This window comes from Mixophyes fleayi, chromosome 10, assembly GCF_038048845.1.
Source record: "Mixophyes fleayi isolate aMixFle1 chromosome 10, aMixFle1.hap1, whole genome shotgun sequence".
Taxonomy (NCBI): Eukaryota; Metazoa; Chordata; class Amphibia; order Anura; family Limnodynastidae; genus Mixophyes; species Mixophyes fleayi.
The window spans coordinates 38,925,803-38,949,229 of record NC_134411.1 but is presented as its reverse complement, the minus strand read 5'-3'; the positions used below and the strand labels follow the sequence as shown (position 1 = coordinate 38,949,229).

Below are 23,427 nucleotides of genomic sequence, written 5' to 3'. Positions count from 1 at the left end.
ATCTTTAAGACCTCACCACGGTCACGTTGGTTTTCGGAACCATCAGTTTCATTCCTTGCACTAGATCAAGGGGACAGTGCGTAGTTAAGACACAATAAAATGGTGCAAAAATGTGACATTTATAAAGGAGGGGAGGGGGAGTGATTTTTCCCCCTTTCCTTTCATTTATTCCATAAACCTTCCCCACTATATTCATATTTAAAACAGAGGTCAGACATGATCCCGATTCCACGAGGTCTACACTGCTGCATGTACAAAGCCTAAATCCATTACAGAGCTACACGATACAATATTTAAATAGTAGCCTTCTGGGAATAGATTCCAGATATCATAAACCATTGTTTCTAGTGTCAGATCCCTCTACACTTCTGTAAAAATGATGAAGTGGGTGTTGCAATGCAAAGGCTGGTGAACAGCTCATCCTAGGCCAGTGGATCCCAAACTTTCAATTCAAGGCACCCTTCGGATCTTCATAATTTTTTCAAGACACCCCTAAGCCAAAATTACCAAGTAGTCCCCCACCTTGCTTACCACTGGCCCTGGCACCCCTGCGAGATTGCCGAGGCACCCTAGGCACAGAGTTTGGGAACCACAGTCCTAGGCTTAGCAGGATCCATCTGAGGGGAGCATTTGCACATGCACCAAGCAATGTAACATCACAGAAAAACAAAAATGTTACCTCCAATAAAACTCCTGCAGTGTGCAGCTTATAATAAACCAGTGGGCCTCCCCGAATCAAACAGCCCCTATAACAATGTGACGAAAGGCTTCATGCTGCGTGACATGCTCACTATGGCTAAAGTACCCACACTTGATCTGCTGCTGCCTTCAGTGTGGAGATGTTTCCACGTGACCCAGAGAAACAAGTCATCTTGAAGACATTTTCAAAAGAGACTTTACCATTATCAACACTGTCTTTCTGGGGCAAGGCCTCACGACCAACTTATCGGTCTCTTAAACATGCAACCAGTCCACCCACGTACTGCAGACACAGATATGGGAGGTGTTAACATTAAACCAAGGATTGGGAGGCGCTTCATGGTTTCAGTTATTGTTTAAAGAAAATACATATATATATATATATATATATATATATATACACATATACACACACATACACATATGCAAGGCGATTTGTCTATGTACTATTGTACACATTGTAATAATTTCCCACTCATCTCCTTTGTGCATTGATCAATCTCGTAGGTAACTTATGCATGGTGGTAATTCCACTGGGAAAGTGTCCTGTTAAGGCAAGTTGGTCCAAAAATTCTCAAAGATTTTGCCTCACTCCTGTTCTACACAATGCTGAAGCATTACTCAGATTCACTTCTCCCTATTTAAAAGTTACAAAATGCTGGATGACACTCACCCCACTACATCAAGATTGAATGTTGTTTTTATTGTAGGTGCAACATTTAGAACACAATAAGTCCCCACACCCCGTGCATGGAAATAAACAGTGTCTCATACAAATCTAGTATAAATTCATTCATTGCACTTTAATCATAATGGTATTATACAGGCAGTTCTGCAGTATTAAATAAAACAAAGTATCATACCCACCCCACACATGCACTTAGAAGCCCGGTCAGATTTACAGACAAACATCTCCCAACAGATCAAGTATTCATACCCCTTGTGCCAGACTGAGTTCTCCGGGCTCCGTCGTACCCCAAAGAAAGGGATCATAGACCACTAAATGGGGGACCAGAGCAGTCAGTCAAACTACATTTGTAAGTCAGGCCAAACTAATAGGGTTTGCACAACAACACAAGCCAAAAGTAAAAAAATAAAACCTAAATAGTGCCCACTAACAAAAAACAAATACACATTGTTGAAAGAATTAGATATTTAAAAAAAAAAATATAAAAAAAAATCCCAGCACAGGTCAGCTTGTACCACTCAACTCGCCAATGCAGTTCTTGACGTGGCCTTTGAGGTTTATAGGGCAGTAACACTATGGGAAGCGGAGAATGCACTTTATCTGGTTATTCTTTAGTCCGCTGCTATGCAGGATAACTTGTTCTTTTTTACCAAGAAGATGTCTGATCCAGATGAAAGGGATTGAAAACAGAAGTGTTTAAAATAATATAAACAGAGCCTCGGGCAGGTGCAGAAACTAAAAAAGGAGTCTCCTGTATTGCGCAACTTTCCATTTCCATCACATGACCGTGCAGACGTCAGTAAAACACACACATTAAGTATCACAATGTTTATTGATAGATACAAGTATATAAAATCAGGGCATGAACATGAGTTGATAAATTAAGTAGACTTAATTTCAATACTATCATAAAGGAGGACCAATTCATTTTCTCACCATTTTAAGCCTCGCGCCCACAATGCCACATCTCAGGGCAGCGCCATCACTCAACGGAGCAGGGCTTGTGCAAGTAAAACAGGTTTCTTTTATTTAAAGACTTGTGCACTTGCCCAGGCTCAAAGATATTAAAATCTAGCACAAAAAAAGCCCATTACTAGAGGTAGAAATACAGGCAATATATACTATTACAGCAACAACCGTCGATTACAGTTAAAAAGATTCTCTGTAACAACCAAATATTGCAACAACTCAAGTATTACACTGAGCAAAGTGCATCTCTACAGTATTCAGTGTTGCTAATCAGTTTCTCCCTCCAGCCCCAAGTAATTCGGCAGCAAAGTCCTTGCCGTAGACCACTTCTGTTTGAGAACGTACGATGTAATTATTGCATGCTGCTAATACACGGATCTAAACATTACAGATACTCTAAAAAATACTGCATGGCCGACTATGATTAAGACATTACACTTAAAAAACCTTATGCAGGAGGAATCCTATCGACGCGCCTCTGCATTAAATATTGCGAAAATGTTACAGCGGAATGGATTTTCGCAGTGGTTAGGTCAAACGCGGTTACATCATAGCAACAGTATGTTTTGCACAACTTAAGGCTTTGGCTGGTTCTTTAGTAGACTTCCTCCTCAGATTCCTCCTCTTCAGCAGTCTCCAGCCAGGTCAGCCACTGGTTCACCTGCAAGTTGGAGTAAGAGTCAGACCAAGCAACGATGGCATGAACAAGGCAACTCTACCCACAATAAACCAGCTTTCTTAAAAGCATTCAAACATCTTAAATGCTCAAAAGTAAAGTTGTATTTTGTAATGATATAAAAACCTCTGCAAGGCCCAGAACTATGAACCCACTATAGGAACTTCGGCAGATACCGTACCTGGAATAGAGCTTTTCCTTTCCCAGGAAACTCCTGTGTAATATCTTCCTTCCATGCCAAAAAGGCTTCTTCCTCTATTATTTCCATGTCATACAAATGGACAAAGAAGCGCAGTAACATGCCTGGACACAGGAGAGAAGACTGGTTAGCGGGTTATTAGACAGATCGGGGCCGCTGTTGGCGTAGCGAGGTGGCACACAGGTGGGGCGTACCTTTAGGGAAGTTTTTACTGTAGCAGTGCACCTGCAGTGCGTAAAGGGCACTGACTTGCAGTTCGACGTGGTCATGGAGGAACTTCTGCATCACTGGCATGAAAGAGAGAAGAAGCTGCTTCTCTTGCTCCAGCTGCTCCTTTGATGGCGCAGCTGCCTGTTCAGCATCGTCCGTTGGGAAAACCTCAATAGAAATATACTGTAAAAAGCTGAAGAGAAAAGCGGGATAAGCAGGAGCTCAGCACAGAGGGAGGGTTTCTTCCTCGCCCTTTAATAGTTTAAAAAGCAACATTAAATCCAAGTTACAAAAGATAATCCAACAACCTTCCACTAACGCAGACAAAGACCCCATAATACAAGTTTGAATTTCTGGGGAGGCTGCTCCCACTTCCTGAGTGTCAGACTCCTATCATGGAGAGCAAAGGGCTACTTACTCCTAAATAAATCATGCAGGACTTTGCTTTCTGCAGTAGAGTCCATATAAATTCCTTCTGTACTTTCACTAACTTCTGTAGGAAATACCCTGTCAGCCAAAGCAACTTGATGGCCCAAGGGGAATCGCCTACCAGAGTTTAATAGCTGGAATGAACTAGGTCACTTTGTGTATACTACATCTTTCCAGTCAGTCTTGATTAAATGACTTTCCTTCTTTGGCCAAACTGAAACAGGCCATTTGAGGAAACTCCCAAGATAGGGACAAACGCTACATACAACTAGCGCAAGAATGCTTTGTTGGCGTTAAGACAAAGTGCGGAGTGTCGGCTCCCGGACAGGCTTGGAAAACGGAGGGTGTAGAAATGGGTACATACCGAAAGATTATGTAATATGTATGTAATATGAATTTCCCTTCGAGACCTCGGGCAAGTTGGAAAGTGAAGGCTTGTATCATATTTACACATCCCAATCAGAAACGCACAGCTTGCCTTTAGTTTAATTTATTGGTCCTTTTTCAGGACAACCAAAAGACTAATGAAGTAGCAGCGAGAGATATGGAAGAGCCTCCATGAACCATGGCAAGTGCTCAGGAATTTGAGGCTTCACCCATGGTGTGAAAGTGGAGAAGCCTGGACACCAAGTGTCCAAAAGCATCCCTCCCAGCAATTTGTCGGATTCTGGGATCTGATCACACTCCTGTTCAACCTTGGGCAGACAAACTCTCAAGTTAAAACAAAACCCAACACTGTGGTCCTTACAGCAGGTATCTATTTTGGCCAAAGAATAAATGCTCCCACCACTGTAGCCTTTGATATTCTCGTCTACTGCTACATACACTGAAGACAACACACGCGATAAGTCTTACCTGGTAATCAAAATATTCACAAATCCTTTATCTACATGAAGTTTAGGAGAGATGTTATCCTTAATCCACTTATAGATGGTTTGTGGAGAAGGATCCATCTTGATTTGTTTCAGTAACTCTTTCTCCAGTTTCATCAGCGGAAACAAGAAACTCAGCCCTTTTCCTTCCAAGATCTCCAACATGCGGTCCTTGTTCTGGTCGATTTCTATGGGGAAGAACAAGAATTAGACACTGTCCGGCCTATCACAGGTGTTCTCCGGTGTACGCAAACACCAGACTCACCTGGTAACATCTTCTGCATGTTCACTTTGCTCAGCTGGAACAGCTCCGTCAGCCACTCCCGATCTTTAAGCTTGGCCAGTTGCTGAAGGCAGAGCAGGAACAGAGGAAAGTGGGTGCCATTCTCCATGGGCTGAGCCAGTTCCAAAATGCTCACCAGGTCGGCGATTATGGCACGAGCTGCAAATTGTGCCAGGTAGGATTTCACCAGGGGTATGTCGACCTCCAGCTTGGGGCACTGGTCCAGCACATTCAGGAAAGCCTAGAAGAGAAAAACTGTGAGCAAAGAAGCGGACTATGCCTCCAATCAGCAGTAACAGTCTCCTGAAGGGAGATTGGTTACCTGCATGAAGTTGTCGCTCGTGGCCACTGCCTCTTGCCGCAGTATGCCGATCAATTCACTTGCACGCTCTTTGTCTTCATCAGACCGGTCTAGGGACTGGAGGACGATTCTGCTGATCATTTCTGGGATGAAGTGTTTAGGAGCTCGCATTTCTTTCACACTGTTTATGGCATCGGCTGCATTTCCATTATTCAAGTAGTCAGTCACAAACGCTTCCTAAAATTAGAAGTCGGGTTTATTAGGTCATTTCATGACTTATTCCATGGTCAGCGATAGAGGACATAGTAAGAAATAAGTGTTCAAGCTTTGTTGAAGACTCCCATAGAAAGAGGAAAGCCGGCATTCACAGTCCGAGACCAGAAACGCCTTCTCCTGGGGTGGTGGTGGGGTTCGAACAGAAACTTAGATACTTACAGTAAGTTTAAGTAGTTCTTCTTTTGATGGTGGAGGCTTCTTTACAGTCTTGGCAGGCTTTTCTTGGATGGGTGGTGGATTGGTCTTCAGGCCAAGCTGAGGTGTCTGATGTGAGGAGAGAGAGTGGTCAGTAATGGGTCACATAGACAAGACATACGGTCAATTGGCCACACGAGGACAAGACTCACCTGTCCCATGGGTGGCGTTTGCGTACGTGGTGGCATCATGCTCATCTGAGGCTGAAGCTTTGGCACTTGGTTCTTATTCATTAGGAAAGACTGAGCTGGTCTCAGACTGATCTGGAAAGAAAAGTTTAAAAAACTTTGTTAAACTATTCAAGCATGGAAAAAGCCGTGAGCAGCATGGAAGCCCTCATATCTCATAATCTTGCTCAAAGGACGCTGGGAACTCCAAGAAAGTAGACAGCGGTGAAGAGGGGGAGACAGGAAAGGACACAGGTCAAGTAGGAAGTAGCAAGAGGGGAAAGGAGAAGTCCCAGCCTCAGTCCTCGTAATAACGCGTCTTTTCTTAATCATCGGGCAACTACAATGACTGATCTCAGGCCACCCGGGTACATACCTCATCTGCGTTCAGCTGGCCTTTTTTAATAAACCGAGGGGGCATATCCTTCGACTGTCCTTGCTGCGATAAGAGCCCCTGACTCTGGAACATCTGGCCTTGCCCCTTTAAGAGAATACGTTTATTTTAACATAAAACCGATACTGTCAAAAACAAATGAAGATTTAAGCGAGATTCAGCTCAGAGACTCCTCAGTTCTATTAGAGGTTGGTTATGTCTAGTTTGTGTGGGTCAATTAAGACAAAAAAACATCAATACCTAGGTATATTTCTACCAGAAATGAATTTACCGTATACCGATAACATACCTGGCTTTTCATAAAAGGTTTGCCTCCAATTTCACCGAACTGGGACTGTACAGGGGGTATGATGTGCCCACCGTGCCCATTGAATAACTGATTTGAACGATGACGTCCCATGGTTGGGGAGAACCTGTCCTGTATAACCCCTGGACCAGTACCAATACCACTGCCTGCAGATCAAACAGTCAACATTAGTACACAAAGCAAGTAGGCGACAGGTCCCGCGACGCAAGATGTCCCATGACTGACCTGGCATCTGCCTAAACATGTCAGCAAGTCCTCCAAGAGGGTCCCGGTCAAGCTTCATTCTCGGTGGCATGAACGGCCCTTCCAAAAAGAAGTCTGTTCGCATTCCTTGACCCATAGGAGCAGGAATGAAGACTCCTAGATCCTAGAGTGGAAAATAAAAAAATTAAACAGTGCCAAGAGCCACCATCCCTGTCCATCTAACATGGTCCCAATACAAAATCTACAAAAATAGGTCTTCATCTTAGGTGGAGTCACTCACTTTCACTGCATCTTGGCGGATTTGATTGATAGTCTTTGGTCCATTGTCAATAAAAGCTTTGCGAGGAACCCAACCATTTCCTCGCAACTCCATCGTATCCTAAAAACACAAGAGGTGGAAAGATAGTGTGTTAACATGAATTGCAAAAGAGTCCCCAAAAATATCCAATTTAGTCAAAATAGGCAAGGACTATGGTTTGCTCCAGGTTTACAAATTCTACATATACGTTCACATGGCTCGTCAGAAGCGTCACTAACAGCAAAATGCTAAATATTTAGAACGCATTCCAGTCTTTTTCCCTTCGATTCTAAGGAATGTTTTCATATGAACCAGTCATCGATGTGTTACCCAATGGCAGGAAAGTTGTGTATCAATCAAAAAGTCAAAGTAAATCATGTTAGATTTCTGAATCTAGGATACAAAATATAATTTCCCATTTGGATTTTAATGGCCAATGTTCCACCTTTGCGGCATATTTTGACATGCAGACAGGTAAGCAGGGAATCCCTGGATACCTACTTGTAGCAGGAAACGAATCCTTGATGGCAAATCCTTACAAGTCTTCAAGGCGCACATCCGGGCAAAGTACTGATCCATTAAGGACTAGAAGGCAAAATAATATAATCATGTATAATTTTAAGTCCAAGAGATGCAAAATAAATTACACAGGGGAGGATCATATCTGTTAAGATGAACCTGATCCCTAAACTTCTCTACCCGCTTCCAGACTCTCCCGGTGAAGGTGCCAGATCTTGTGTTTCTGGACTTGCATTTCTCTTTCCTTAAATTTGTCTGGCACGGCAAGCACCCGAGAATCTCAGTAGCAGTACTCAAGCCCAGGGCCCGGGAGGGACAGGCTATATATATTTTAAACTTACTTGGCATCCCATTTGACCCAGGTTGCGGTTACTTATATTCCATACCGGACCGTATCATGGTTGGACTTGAAAACCCCACTTTACAGGGGGTCCCCTTCCTGGCATCCCTTTGGGGCCTCTCCAAGGTAGACAGACCACCAGAGGCCTCCTTGCTCTCAAACTTTGTCTGTCCCTATGGGACTCGTGCTGACTAAAGCACAAACTGTCCTCCACTATTTCCCCTTTGGAGTAACCCACAATCGCAATCATGGAGCATCACATACTACCTCCACGACAAATCACATAAATTCGACAAGGTTTAGGCCCTGTGGTATTTACATGACAGCCGTAGCTACTTATCCTCTCTGGCTCTCCCACCCTCTATCTGCATATAGCTCTTGGGCCGCCTCCGGACGCTCCAAGCTGGGTGCCGTGCACCATGGGTAAGAGCCCAGTCTGTTGGTTTATCTCCGGACATGCTGCATATAAATTTTATTAGTAATATTTATGAAAATATTCATGCCTTTCCTTCTCCCCAACCCCTTCTTCCCCTCTACTCCTTAAATCCCTAATCTGTCTCTTTTCTCCCTCCCCACTAGTATAAAACAAAATAGGAGTCATCTTGTATACTCAATCTTTTGATTTACATGTTGGCATGAAAAATACTGTTTCCTCTTTTAAAGAGTTTGAAAAAAATATTAACAAACAGAGCAGCTAAACTCCAGTAGGTACCTTGGCTTTTTCGTGGTCTAATCTAGGCCCCACAGTCCTCATTATCTGACAGAGACACTCCAAATCCTCTCCCATGTCTTTAAGTTGGACTCTCTTCTTCTTTTCCAAAAGCTTTGAAGACAAAGGACGGACTAAATGTTACTACAGGTAGACAGACTCCAATAAGTAGCAGCAAGCACACACAGGATTAGAAACAGAATAAAGAAAAGTCATTAGTCTGCAATAGCCACAGATATCAGCTTAGGTTTCATTAGAGGAGAGAATGATATTGAAGCTGATGTAATTGGCTACAACACTCACATGCAATTTGCACGATAGCGGTAAGCAATCACAGTTCAGTCGGCAGTCTCCACTGCACATAAAGAACCAGGTATAGGCCATAGATAACGATGGAAGGTTAAGCTAATCAATCATACGTACTGTTTTGATGCACTTATGAAGGATAGACTCATGAATAAGATCAAGTTTGCCAAGCTCTCCAATGAACTTGATGTTTCCCAGCATCTTGATCTTAGCAATGGCTCGCTGTTCCTCTTCCTCAGGAAGGAGGGGACTGTCGCGCTTGTCATATACTGGAAACGGAACAAACATCCACGTTACTGTACTGACAGGACGGAACGTCTCTCAGAGCCACCACCATCTGGCATAAAGAACTCACCTTCGACATTTCTGGACCTGTTCTCGAATTCATCTTGAAGTTTGGAAATTAGGAGGCGTCTAAACGTCTGTGGAAGGAAAAATAATCAGAGGTTACACCTTGTTTAAAAACAGCCCTTTCCTGTACGCTAGGAACTATGTAACATTGAACCTTTATTTACAGCCAATATAGTACAGAAAACCAGAAGAATGAAGACTAGAATGAGCAATTTAAAGCTGAATGCCCCCCCAGTTTGCTTCTCCAGGGCTACGTAGGAGACGTACAACTCTAAACCACTTTCTAGGTTCTCTAAAGAAACACAGAGACTTACTGTGCTTTGCTTCTGCCCTGGTTGACCCTCTGCGGCTGGGCCGTCAAAGTTTGGTGCATCTTCTGCTAATCGCAGACATAGCTGAGCGTAGAGTGAGCTGTACTTGGGCTCTTCGAGGGCTTTGTCTACAATCTGAAATAGACAAACCTCACATTAACAAGATTGAAGAAAACTTTACATAAAACATTTATTTCCACATCAACAGTCGCTATGTTTCCACCAATGTGTCTGTAGCCAATCATTACAGAACCTGTTACTCTTACTCTAGGAACCATCACAGATCGCATTCTCTACAGCTTGAACTGAACAAAGCCACATCAACCAGTCAAACACAAGGCTCAGCCAAGCTCAAGATGCCAAGAACGCCATTTATGATGAACGCTGCTGGCCAGTGCACAGGCACCATAAAGTAACCCTTATGCAAGATCTGTACTGTTCTACCAGAGCGGATTTTAAGACATTGTATTTCAATGAGAAGATTGTTAAATTCTTGCAGTAGGAGAGATTACTTACAAGCAGGGTGACTCCTTTCAGGATGAGTTTGGAATCTACACCTGCATTAAGGAGCTCAAGGCATAGCTTGTCAAACTTCTCAGGAGCAAGCTTGTTTAAGATGCTAGAAGAGAAGATACAGAGAATTAGGCTACAAAAACTACAGACAAGACTCAAACATCAAAGACTTTGTAAGTGTTCTATATATTGGCCTTACAGTAGTTCCACATAAACATTGTACTTTACTTAGTTAGTGAGCAGTAGCTACAGGTCAAGAGTTAGTCTGTACTTGGCTACAAGTCTTCTAGAATCCCTATAGAACAGTTCTACATAAATACCTCACATCCTGGTTACTTACCCTCTTACTTTCCTAAAGATTGCATCGTGCCGTTCTTTTTCACTTGCGGAGGTGTGCGCAGTGTTGTTGGCGGAGGAGTTATTTGTGGGGTTAACATCTCGTCTAGTGCTTCGTGAAGGAATCCATCTCTGAACGCCAGGCCCTGGGGTTTTCCCCAGGTACTCGCTGAACAAGAGAAAAAACAAACAGTTACTGATATTTACTGTACACAGATCATGTTAAACACAGATGACAAGTTTTATAGTACCATACAGTGTGTAATAGTCAGTGGTCGTCTGTCTAAGGACACCGACCTCAAGCTGCACAGGGTATAGTCTAAGGGGAAAAGAGCTAGATTTAACTCTTCATGGTCTAGTGGGAAAAGGTAGAAGCTTCTGTGTCCAAAAATAAGTCCTCATGCAGCATTGGAAGTGGAACTGAAGGTCGATTATTAACCTCTATGTCTAGTAATGAACATCTGAATTGTAAGACAAAGAAAAGAAAACACTACCCGCTGACTGAGATCGTAACGGCTGTCTTCCTTTGTATGTAACATAAGCGAGGAAAGGGCAATGAAGCCATATGGTGGATTTAGGAAACTAGTACCAGTAGGTTCTGTGCTTTACCAAGTAGTAATCTCAACAAAGCATATTTGACATTGGAACACCCTTGTTTTAAGCCATAAGAAAGAAATATATTTAAACAAAAAAAAACAAACAAAACACAACCCACAAACCTTTCTTGGGTACTAAACCATCACACCATTTTTATCTTTCGGATATCTAGACTTATCCACGAGGAGTGGTCTGGTACATCCTTAAGGATCAAACTCTCCACCTCTTTGTAGGGGGAAGAACTTTCGGGAATAAGGCCACTATTCCCATCAACTTTTCCATTAAAAGAGCTGATGAAAAATTTAACTACTCTAAAAAGCATTAAGAGCCGATCTACTTATTTTATTTTGAAATGCTTTAAGTTAAACGTCAGACTAAGAATTGTGACTACTGCGACATGGTGTCCAGCCACTTAATATAGAAGGGAACATTACTGAAATGATCAGCAAAATTACCACCAGTCAAAACCTAAAGGAAAAAAATAATGCGATATTCTTCTTTCAATAAAAAGACAGCAATGAGGGGTTTTAATAAACTTGCTCTCCACCGTATACACACCAGCGTTTCCGCGCGGCTGGGTTACTGTGCGATACAGGCGCACAACCCGCGGAGTCTGCTCCAACTAATGCGCGCTGCATGCAACTGCACGTCGCGCAGATGTATTAAAGAAATACACCAGTGCGTTAGCGACCGGGGGAGTGGGGGGTGTTTGGGCCTCTCTCAGACGATCTTCTCCGGACGGGTATTTCCACCTAATCAAAATCCTGGCAAAACACTGCAGATCACAGCTTTCCACCTGCCAATGAGCAAACGTGGGACAAAGAGCCAAAATGAGGGATACATGCTAGAAATATTGAATTTTTCTGGATAAAAAGAGGGAACCTTATAATTCCTAACTAAGTGTATTACTGCTGATGAAAAAAATATAAAAAAAAAAAAATCCCCAATTAAATGTAACTAGAGAGGATACTGTCCTTTACAAAGTATACATAACTACAGATGACAGACAATAACCATGACAACACAGACCTTAATCTCAAGATATTGCCCATAAAAACCTTGTGCTAAATACATAGCCTACTTTACGCTGCTACAGGGGAGTAGCAAGGTGGCAGATATTAATGGCCACAAAAATAGAAGATTATAAAGTCTGTCTTGCCTGGGACAAGTGCATTGTTATGTAACAGGGACATGACCTATGGCTGCAGCTAAAAGGACCAACTTTGTCTCTTCATTGCGATACAATTATGCGAGACGTGAACATTAGACAATAATTTGTACTGTATCCCTAGACCACCATTTCTTACTACCTTAAAAATATCAGTACACATGATCTTTTATCCAAGCTGAACTGTTTCCAATACATTGTGAACCCAACACTGACAAGAGTTTGGCATAAAGATCATTTAACTGCATGACACCTTCAGCTCTACACAGCTTACAGGAAAAAGTTGGAGGAACTCAGACATGGCATACACTATGGTGCATCCATGGTTCGTCTATTAGAAGACTTGCACTGAAGGTCACTGCTGCAGAAGGCATCACTGATCTTTATGGCAAACTCTGTGGTCTTTATTAGCTGTGTAATGAACACAGCACAGGTTCTATTGAACCCTGACAACTGTGTGCACTTAGCAAGTTCAAGAGATCTGCAGGAACAGAAGACATAAGGGTCTGTATAAATTTACGATTACAGACATTTCCTATATACATTAGTCCATGGTAAAGCCAAGCGACCAACTCCAAGTTATGAAGAGCCACGTACCTGTTGCCGACAGTCTTGGTATAGTGCTGAGAGGCACCTCTACCTCCTCCACCTGACGAAGCACTGCAATGAGACACAAACACAAGAGAGCCCAGGTTATGTCACATTTACACTATATATGTATCATTTGGCATTATGAACAGAGAACTGCGAAATAGAGGCCTTACCAGGGCAAAAAAAACAATCCAACTTCACTGGTTACAAACAAGCACATCCTGCATGTCACACTTATCTGAATTTTCCAGAGCTCCAAGTTTAGAAATAGTGAAATGATTAACTCCGAGCTATGAAGTGTGAGCCTCCCACTCAGACCTGAATCTACATACGTTAGCCTAAAGGAATACATGGCTCAATATCCCAAGAAGCGTCAAACAGAGGTTTTGATCAGTCAGAGTTTGGCTGACTGTAGAGATAAATCTGGCACAATGCATCCTTTAAACTAAATGTCTATTAGAAGTCACTGACAAGTCGTGACCATATGAAAGCAGGAAGGTGTAGGCCCAACTTTTTATACAAGACACCCATTGCAACTCAATATCTCAAAAAAGAAAAGAATATTTAGTGGTGGTGCTCCCAAACAGATCGTGAGGCTAGATCTTATGGGAAGTGTATATTGTATTCCCATAGATTAGTAAATTTGCCTTCTCAAAGTTCCTACAGAGAAACGCACGTCGGCATTTACACTGGGAGTCTGTGTTCCCGGCTAATATTCACAGTGGCTTAGTGGTTAGCACTTATGCTTCAGAGTACTGAGTTCAATTCCAGACTATGGCCTTATCTGTGTGGAGTTTGTATGTTCTCCCCGTGTTTGCGTGGGTTTCCTCCAGATGCTCCGGTTTCCTCCCACACTCCAAAAACATACTGATGGGTCAATTTGATAGCAGCCAATTAACCCAAGTGTCTGTCTGTCTGTCTGTCTGTCTGTCTGTCTGTCTGTCTGTCTGTCTGTCTGTCTGTCTGTCTGTCTGTCTGTCTGTCTGTCTGTCTGTCTGTCAATTTAGACTGTAAGCTCCTACGGGGCAGGGACTGATGTGAATGAGTTCTCTGTACAGCGCTGCGGAATTAGTGGCGCTATATAAATAAATGGTGATATATTACAAATTGAACCCCATAGTACAGCATCAGACTGCAGCATTGACTGCGAGGATTAGTTTGGGATATTGCTTACTCTGTAACCATGCCATTATTATATTTTTGGGGGCAGATTATATGGTGTTACTATTTAATCAGGAGTTTTTTCTGAATGTGTTTTTATTACTAGTCTATGGGAATACAATGTACACTTTACATAAGATCTAGCCTCACAATCTGTTTGGGAATGGACAAATCAGCGCTTCTGTAACACTAACACAAGAAAGGTTCTGATCGCTGTCAATAAAACTGCAGCAAGTGAGAAAATAAATCTGTTAATCTACTAAGATTTGGATCAGTATTTGAGGTCTCCTTGCCGTTCCTGATTATTTACAGCCAGAGACAAATTATTTGAATAAGCCGATATAGAAGATAGCAGTAGACTGGTTTCAAACTAGCTCTACTGAAATAGGACATTTATACAAAGTAACAACTAAGTAATAACATGATACATTTTGCAGACAAACAAATTATTTTATGTAAATATTTAGAACTCCCTGAATACAAAGTCACAAATAGCCAACATAAAGCCAACATAAAGCTGACTGAGGGGACAATATAACTTTAAAACATTTCTATAACTTCAGAGTTAACAATAGAGTATTTAATATGATGAATATATTGTTAAAGATTTATTTACTCAATATCCAACCAGAAAGATATACTTTAGGGAATAAAAATGTACAGCTTGAGGACAACGTAGTTATTAAACATTATTCCATTCATTAGGAGATATTGCCAGTGCGTGTTTTTAACCCTACACTTCAAAATGTGATATATTTATTTATTTTTATTTGATTTATTATACAAGTTAATTCTACCTTTTTATTGTGTAGGATATGAAAAGCAAAGAATACATTTTAATCAGTTATATCTGTGCATCACCACAAAACATTATTTCTGGTGTATTCATAGTGTATCTAGTGGTAGGACCTCCTTATATGTATTTTAAATATATTAGAATAAGAATGAATTATAAGTTTAAGAGATAATCTAAATGAACCTAAGAAATAGTATCTAGTGTGGCAGTACTTTTATCTATAAGATTTGATATCTGTAACAACTTACAGTCGGTAATCTCTGATTCATATTATTAGTGACACTAGTGTTCCTAATGAGCACTGGAGTGACATCAGAACGCTGTTTATACAAATTTACATGAATAAGTAAAAATGATTTAATATTGACAGAGCACCAGCAAACTCCAAGGCTCTTTAAAATAAGAAACACCAACAAAGGCCAAAAGTTGGAATTTTTATTTTACTTTTCTCATGTTCCACGGTTTCCAGCGGTACTTTAATTTTAGAAATATTAACAATGTTAGCCCCATAATTAACACTCCCTGGACCAATCACAAAGCCCCCCCAAGCTCACCTGAAACGAGAAGCACCCCCTTCTGCAATCACACTCTCCACTTTGGCGGCTTGATAACAAAGAATGTTCAAAAAAAGAATAAATATTCAATGGGCAGGGTGGGGAGGGGGACACTCGCTGAAAGAGAGAGAAAGGTGAGAGTTAGTAGCCGGAGAGGATTCTCCAGAGGACGACAAACACGCAGCATTCCCGGCTAAATCCACCATTAACGTTATGGTAACACCGTACTATAAACACGCTGGAGGATTTATTCTAAACTGTTGATACATACCTCACTAAAAGCGAGGATACGTTTAAGCAGTTCCAAACATTTATATTTGTCATTCCTAAAATTAATTTGTTTAAGGAACACTAAAAAGAACCTATGTCTACAAGACTAATCAGTATACACAATATCAAAACATTTGCATGATCCAGCCCAATGGTGAGACTGTACAGGAGATTTTCTGCAGGTGATTGACATTTACCAGCGAACGCCCATTTTGCAACAGTTTCTACAGGGACGACCAATACAGACTAATTTTAAACGCAGCCATTGTCCTCCATCACGCACCACAACTTAATTACGTTGCACGCATTTGATGTGATCACATCCATTTACTATACTGGGATGAGCAGTTGTGTGCTCATTCATACGATTTAGTGAAAGAAACGGTACTTTGTTCCATGTAATGAGGTTAATCAGAGACAAACCGAGGAAATTCATCACACAGCATCCCCAAATGACTCACGAGATCTGTGTAGTTAAGGCCCAATATATTCAACCACTTGGTTGAAAAATGAAATTATATCTAATGGAACATGTTATATATCTGAATCACGGTATTTATCCGTGACAAGCAATAAAATACTGATAATTTAGTTATCTGCTTGGGATAAAGGAGGACACCGATGTTCTGACCTCAAGGCAGGATAGGTATATAGAGAACATTATATGAACAAAGGGAGATCAGGAGGCCAGCAAGCAAGGTCAGTTTTAAAATAAAACAAATCCACTTAAAAAACATTCAGGGATATATTTTCAGTACAGTGCCTATATCTTAGTAATGTCTGAGAAAGCAGACAAAGGACAGAGAGCTAAATATCTGAAGCCGGCTTTGCAATCCGTATGCATCTGTAACGTAGGGAAAATTACACCAATGCATCAAAATACTAGAACCAATTATACCCTGCTGTATAACCAGAACAGGCTTGTAAGACATGATGATGCATCGTGACAATGAGGCTTTGTTCCAGTTCATAGAGAACATGCAGATAATGCAGCAAACGTGATAAATATGGCAGGATTGATAAAAGGGAAAGGGATTGCGTGTAGGGGGGGGGGACCTGCTGAAACCAAGCTCACACAATAGTCTGGGAGGTGGTGCCGGCAGCCGAGGCCTACCGCAGGCCATTCCCATTCTTTGTTCTCCAGCAAGAGAAAGGCCGTAACCAGCCGGTACATGGGGAGGGGACAGAAACTGTCCCAACCTGGAGCCTTTATCCCTGCAATCCTTTACCGATACTTGGCAGGGGGAAGAGGGATGGGCTCATAAACCCCAGGAGACCAGCTCTGCCAGCTCATGGCACCAGGAACATCTGCCCCTTTCTGGGCTGGGCACAGCATTGCAGGGGCAGTTATAAAACATTACACTGGCATGAGAAATAGATTATATATTAGGGTGCCTGGCAAGGCCCATGTTCACAGCAATATTCAGGATTACACAATACAATACAAGGCAGGGAGGGGGAAAGGGTCACAGCTGCCCATGAACATAATACTGGGGTTAATCCAGCAACAATATGAGGGGGCATCATTCCTGGTATTAGACCACATTGCGGAGGAAGGTTCAGTGTGGAAGATGGCAGGAGACAAAGGAATGACTGTAGATATTAGGAGCACTGGGTAAGCAGCAGCCCAGAGAGGAAAGGGGGGGGGGGGGTGTAACATTGGGTGGGGGTCTTCACTGGATGACTAATCTAATACTATAATATATTGGTGGATGGTCCAAGGATCAGTAATTTAAGGGTGAAGAAAGGGGGATTCCACTGAGTGATATCCAAATAGGGAATATGTCGCTGTTTTTTTATGGTAGGTTGGGTACATGTTGTATCTAACCCCACTAATTCAGCCATTGGCACGGTGTGGGGAGGGGGCTTCCACAGGGGGGGGGGGTCTGTAGTCTGGGAGCATGTACTGTAGTGTTATGGAGGGGGGGCAGAAGACTGTGGCCCCCAGCTACATGCTGGACAGGGGCCCCGGCTCTGTGTACGAGATAGACTACGACCCTTCCCCACATCTGACTGGAATCCAGCCGCCGCCATTTTCTCCCAGCTGAGTGTCCGCCATCTTAGGCGGCGAGCCCGTCTCTTACCTCTCGCAGAGTCCCGGCAGTTTCCCGGCGCGGTGTGGAGCGTGTCCCGGAGAATAGATGCTGGGGGTGAGAGAGAGGCCGGGCGTGTGACCGGAGATGCAGCAGCCGAGTACCCGCCACCTCCTCACTGACTCGGCGACTCCCAGGGAAACACACACTGTCCAAACTTTATCACTGCGCTCAGCCTAGTCTGCTGCCTCCACTCAGGGCGGGGTCAAATAGCGGGATCCCGGCCACTCACACTTCGAGGATGGCTGATGGACGTGCCCGGCGGCGGCCGGTGTCCAATGAGAAACGGCGGGGGGCGTTCCCAGGCTAGCAGGTTGGGTTGCGGCGTAGCACAGCCGCAGTGCAGCAGCGCTATTCACAAAGCCGGGTGCGTAGACTGCGTAACCAGACTGCGGAGAGAGGGGAGGGGAGGAGGGGGTCCAGACTAATAGGGGGGGATATGGGGGCTCCGGGCTGAGGGGGGCTCTCCTCACGGGACTCGGCAATCAGTGGTAAGCCCAGGGGAAGGTGAGAGGACCGGCGTGGGGGGGGGCAGTGAGGGGGGGTCTCCTCCTATTTCCGGTCTCCTTTGTCTGCTGAGTGTGTGTGTGTGTGGCCCCCACACTCCGGGTATTGTGTAACACAACACTGACACACACAGTGACTAATGTCACACACAGCCTGCCCTCCCCCGAGGCAAATCTCTATATTATATTATATATATGATCACATCACAATATTTATATTTATATTAATATTTACAAATAACACTGGAAGCCAATGATAACATATTTAGTCAGACATATAATAATCCTCACACCTGGGGTAAGTGATATTCTTATTATTGCATTGGGGGCAAATAATACTTACACCTGGGGTAAATTATATTATTACATTTGGTAAAATTATCATATTTTCAGTCAGACATATAACCCTCACCTGTGGTAAATTATATTGTTATATTGGGACAAATGATAATATCAGTCAAACATGTAACCCTCATAACTGGGGTACATTATTATTACCTGGGGTAAATTCATGTTTTTACATTAGTGGCAAATTATAATATAAAATCTACGGTAATAATAATGATATTATCATTCAGACATATAACCCTCCACCTGGGGTAAGTGATATTATTATTACCTTGGGGCAAATGGTAATCCTCACGCCTGGGGTAAATTGATCTTTTTACGTTAGTGGCAAATTATAATATAAATCAGAAATGATAATATAATAATATAAAATCTACGGTAATAATAATGATATTATCAGTCAGACATATAATCCTCCACCTGTGCTAAGTGATATTATTATTACCTTGGGGGCAAATTATATTACCAGTCAGACATAACCCACACACCTGGGTTTAAATGATATTCTTATTATTGCATTGGGGGCAAATGATAATACTTACACTTGGGGTAAATTATATTATTACAGTGAGGGAAATTATCATATTTTCAGTCAGACATATAACCCTCACCTGTGGTAAATTATATTGTTATATTGGGACAAATGATAATATCAGTCAAACATATAACCCTCACAACTGGGGTACATTATATTATTATTACCTTGGTTCAAATGGTAATACTCACGCCTGGGGTAAATTGATGTTATTACATTAGTGGTAAATTATAATATTATAAGTCAGAAATGATAATATAATAATAACATAAAATCTACGCTAATAATAATGATATTATCAGTCAGACATATAATCCTCCACTTGGGGTAAGTGATATTATTATTACCTTGGGGGCAAATTATATTATCAGTAAGACATATAAAGCACACAACTGGGGTCAATTAGATTATTATAATTAGTCAAATGTATAAACCATATCATGTGTCTGATTTATAATCCCTACATTGGAATAACTCTTAATATTGCTCGTTAGATTGATACAGTAACCCCACATTGCTAGTCAGTGACACACAGGACAGTCAGGGGCCGTACAAATCCTCTTTAGTGACTTCACAGGCTTCAGTTTATGCCGATGTTCCTAGATTATCGCCACAGTGCATTGGCTTGCGGACTAATATGGCAGCCTTTGCAGAGGAGCTGAAATTTATGCAGGCCAACCTAAGGTACTGGGTGGACGGAGGGTGTTTCATTGCCAAGTATGCAATAAGTGCATGCCTAGTTTTGTGGGGTGCAAAAATTTAATTTAATTTTGCAGAGAGAGATTATTAAAATTAGGTAAAGGAGGGTGAGAGGGCATATTTAAAGAGGTTTTTCCTTGCTTTGTGTAAATGTGCAGGGCCATTTTGTCTACACAAATATGTATGTATACACTTAATTTTTTCCAAATTCAAGAGTATCTCAAGATACATTTCTATTTGAATCTGGGTGCAAGTATGCTCTGCCTAAATGTTACTTGTTATATGTAGTAATTACATAAATAAACATGATTTCAATGCTTACTATACACAATGCGTTTTTACAGTATTTCTTCGTTGGATACAGTTGTTCTTTGCAAGCAAGTGGCACGCATACATGTAACTTCTAATTTATAGACTTTACCGTGTCAGTCATCACTATCAGTCTGCACTTACACCTGTCCTGTAGCAGGGTGCAAATGATATCACTGAAAACCCCGGACTTAAATCGGCCGCATCTGCATTGGGACGACATTATGTACATTGCCTATGTTAGTCCGCCCCATCCTTCCCCACTAAGTGTAACCTTCTACCCTCCTGTAACTGTGTCTGAGATCCTCACTCTTCTCTCCTCTTCTTCCACAACCTGTCCTCTTGACCATGTCCCCTCCAAGTTCCTCCGCTCACTCTCTCCCAACATCTGTCGTCACCATGCTCACCTCTTTAACTTATCCCCACTGGTATCCTTCCATCGGCCTTCAGGCAAGCTCTAATCTCCCCTATTCTCAAGAAACCCTCCCTTGACCCATCCTCTCTTTCGAACTTTCGCCCAGTATCTTTGCTTCCCTATGCTTCTAAAATTCTCCAACGACGGCCTCAACTCCCCTCAGAAACGGGCTAAACTCCATTCGTCTCTTAAATCTCTTAAAGGAGATTTGATATTCCTACAAGAAACTCATTTTGTCCACCATCTCCACCCCGAGCTTCGTTCCAGAAAATTTCCCTTGACATTTCATGCATGTGACCATAGGCAGAAAAAGCGGGGTGTAGCAATCCTGTTTGCGCGCCATTTAATTTTCGAACTTCATGACTCTCATAAAAATAAATAAGGTAGATTTCTGATTCTCATAGGCACTCTGAATAATCTCCCCTGCACTCTAGTGAACCTCTATGCACCCAACACCGGCCAGCATAGGTTCTTAAAAAAACTGGGTTCTTTGTTAGCGCGTGTCCGTCAGGGTGAACTTATTGTCGCTGGTGACTTCAATGCTGTTTTAGCCCCAACTATAGATCGTTCCTCAGGCCCCTCCTCTTCTCCCCTGAGGAGAGATGCCCACACCACAGCTGGCTTACAGGCTTTTCTGAAACTCCATAACTTATATGACTCATGGAGAGTATTAGACCCCTTGGCCAGGGACTATACCTTCTCTTCTCCCCATAATACCTACTCCCGGATTGACATGATCCTGCTCAGCCACCTCACTCTTAAACTTAGCTCTTCCCAAATCTTCGCTGTGACCTGGTCAGACCATGCTCCTGTTTCCGCTGTACTCACCTCCCTTGCTCACTGCCCTCCTGGAGCAACCTGGAGAATCAACGAATCACTCCTGCATGATAAAGAAACCACTACTCACCTAAATTCTCTTCTCTCTGAATACTTTGAGACGAAGGAAAACCTTTGATATCTCTCCTATGACTCTTTGGGACGCCCATAAGGCGGTAATACGGGGTCATCTTATTGCCTTGGCGTCTCGGACTAAGCGATTCCGTTTGGCTAAAACTATCCAGCTGACGGACTCACTGAGAGCTCTAGAGCAACGCCACAAATTGAACCCTGATCCCTTGGTTCTCCAGGAAATTGCTTCTGTCCGTGGTGAACTAAATCTTTTGCTGTCCCACCAGGTTGCTAATAAGCTGAAGTGGCTCAATCAGCACTACTATGAAAAGGGCGACAAGGCCGATAGATTGCTGGCCACCTAACTTAGAGCTAAGATAGCGGCCCGGAATCTCCTGGCTATTAGGGACTCCGAGGGAATTTTACACTATGACCCCCAGCGGATACGTGCTGCCTTCCAATCCTATTACACTAAACTTTATAATCTTCCACAACCGTCTGATCCTCTAGTCTCCCAGCAACACTAGCAGTTGATTGAATCTTTTCTTTCTTCTGCTAAGCTTCCGAAACTCTCTCCACAGGCTAGTACTCTTCTGGGGGACGAGATTACTAGAGAGGAAATCGAACAAACCATAAAATCTCAGAAAACAGGAAAGGCTCTGGGACCGGACGGCTTTACTGCTGTATACTATAAGAAGTTTGCTGGGCTCCTGGTCCCCCGTTTGCACACCCTATTCAACTCAATCCTGACTGGGGGTTCCTGGTCTAGGGATTCTTTGGAGGCTCGGATCTCCGTTATCCATAAAGAGGGTAAGGATGTTCATGACTGCGCTAGTTATCGCCCTATCTCTCTGCTTAATACAGATGTTAAATTATATGCTAAAATTTTGGCTAATAGACTAAATTCGCTCATTCCCTCCCTTATACATTATGACCAGGTTGGCTTTATACAGGGTCGTCAGGCCAGAGACAACACTAGGAGAGTTGTTGATCTGATTCATATTATTAATACCAGGAAGGCCCCGGCCACTCTTCTCTCCCTTGATGCCGTGAAGGCTTTTGACAGGATCTCCTGGAGCTTTATGTCCCGAGCCTTGTTGGCGTTTGGGATTTCGGGTAACCTCACGGGTATTCAAGCCTTATACTCCCGACCCTCTGCAAGAGTCACGATCAACGACTCTCCCTCTGACCTTATCACCAAACCTAACGGTACGCGCCAGGGGTGCCCTCTGTCTCCTCTCATCTTTGCCCTTATTATAGAGCCTCTTGCGGCCTCTATCCGGGCCTGCCCGAACATACAGGGTGTGCAAACGGGGAATCTGGAGAGTAAGCCCTCTCTCTTTGCGGACGATGTCCTTCTGACTCTCCTGCAGCCTGAGAAGTCTCTCCCTGGACTCTTTAGCATATTACATCAATATGGGCTCCTCTCAGGTTACAAGATCAATATTACGAAATCGGAAGCTCTTCTCCTTAACATTCCCTCCCCAGAAGGACTGGTACTCACTTCCCGCTTTAACTTTCGGTGGCAGAGAAAGAAAATTAAATACTTAGGTATCTTTATTACCGACTCCTATGACTCCCTCTACCGGGAGAACTACCCGGGCCTCTTTGCTAAGATTAAGTCTGAACTGTTCTCCTGGCGCTCATTGATCATTTTGTGGCTGGGCAGGATCATCTCTGTCAAAATGAACCTCCTTCCTAAGCTCCTCTATTATTTCCAAACCCTTCCTGTTCGAGTCCCCCTTTCGGATCTGACATCTATCCAAAAATAAAGCAAATCCATCTCGCTCTAAGGTTAGGACTTCCTCATCATTTATATCTGAAAGTTATTTATATAATTCAAAATGAGGGGGTGCTCTCACAACCAGAGTTACTATCAGGAAAAAAATGGTGAGAAGAGTCACCTAAAGAGATTGTAAATTGAGGCACTCCAGTCCCTTGAAAA

General features: G+C 42.7%; 1 protein-coding gene, 1 long non-coding RNA gene and 1 other non-coding gene across 5 annotated transcripts in view; 1 reads left to right on the top strand and 2 right to left on the bottom strand.

Moving 5' to 3' along the window:
* Positions 1 to 2,200: 2,200 nt before the first annotated feature.
* EIF4G2 (eukaryotic translation initiation factor 4 gamma 2) lies at positions 2,201 to 18,122 on the bottom strand. Its single transcript, XM_075188473.1, has 23 exons — positions 17,774 to 18,122; positions 15,420 to 15,536; positions 12,915 to 12,977; positions 11,708 to 11,945; positions 10,557 to 10,721; positions 10,220 to 10,322; positions 9,707 to 9,838; positions 9,397 to 9,463; positions 9,159 to 9,310; positions 8,739 to 8,849; positions 7,669 to 7,752; positions 7,150 to 7,248; positions 6,891 to 7,032; positions 6,648 to 6,811; positions 6,341 to 6,445; positions 5,950 to 6,060; positions 5,762 to 5,866; positions 5,348 to 5,563; positions 5,008 to 5,266; positions 4,726 to 4,930; positions 3,426 to 3,634; positions 3,214 to 3,335; positions 2,201 to 3,017 (listed from the first exon to the last, which is right to left on the bottom strand). Exons 4-23 carry the CDS (start codon positions 11,785 to 11,787, stop codon positions 2,952 to 2,954), a joined length of 2,697 nt encoding a protein of 898 aa, XP_075044574.1. The 5' UTR covers positions 11,788 to 11,945; positions 12,915 to 12,977; positions 15,420 to 15,536; positions 17,774 to 18,122; the 3' UTR covers positions 2,201 to 2,951.
* On the bottom strand, positions 6,128 to 6,304 carry LOC142104721 (small nucleolar RNA SNORD97). The gene has a single exon (XR_012679662.1). It is a non-coding gene; the product is annotated as a small nucleolar RNA SNORD97 (small nucleolar RNA).
* A 99-nt stretch (positions 18,123 to 18,221) lies between the features above and the next one.
* Positions 18,222 to 23,427, top strand: part of LOC142104033 (uncharacterized) — a 163,849-nt gene continuing 158,643 nt past the window's right edge. For 2 of the 3 annotated variants that reach the window (XR_012679501.1, XR_012679499.1), the window contains exon 1: positions 18,222 to 18,273. This is a non-coding gene — a long non-coding RNA (uncharacterized LOC142104033). Of the gene's footprint in view, positions 18,274 to 21,851; positions 22,293 to 23,427 lie in introns of those variants that run through there. The other variant, XR_012679500.1, reaches the window with a different exon arrangement.

Excerpts from the sequence above, each read along its gene's own strand:
- EIF4G2 (XM_075188473.1), bottom strand. The coding sequence starts at position 11,787 with ATGCAGCGCGCATTAGTTGGAGCAGACTCCGCGGGTTGTGCGCCTGTA. Across the intron at positions 9,839-10,219 it reads TGAAAGGAGTCACCCTGCTT|ATTGTAGACAAAGCCCTCGA; the intron begins GTAAGTAATCTC and ends TGTCTATTTCAG. Across the intron at positions 5,867-5,949 it reads AAACGCCACCCATGGGACAG|ACACCTCAGCTTGGCCTGAA; the intron begins GTGAGTCTTGTC and ends TCCTCACATCAG.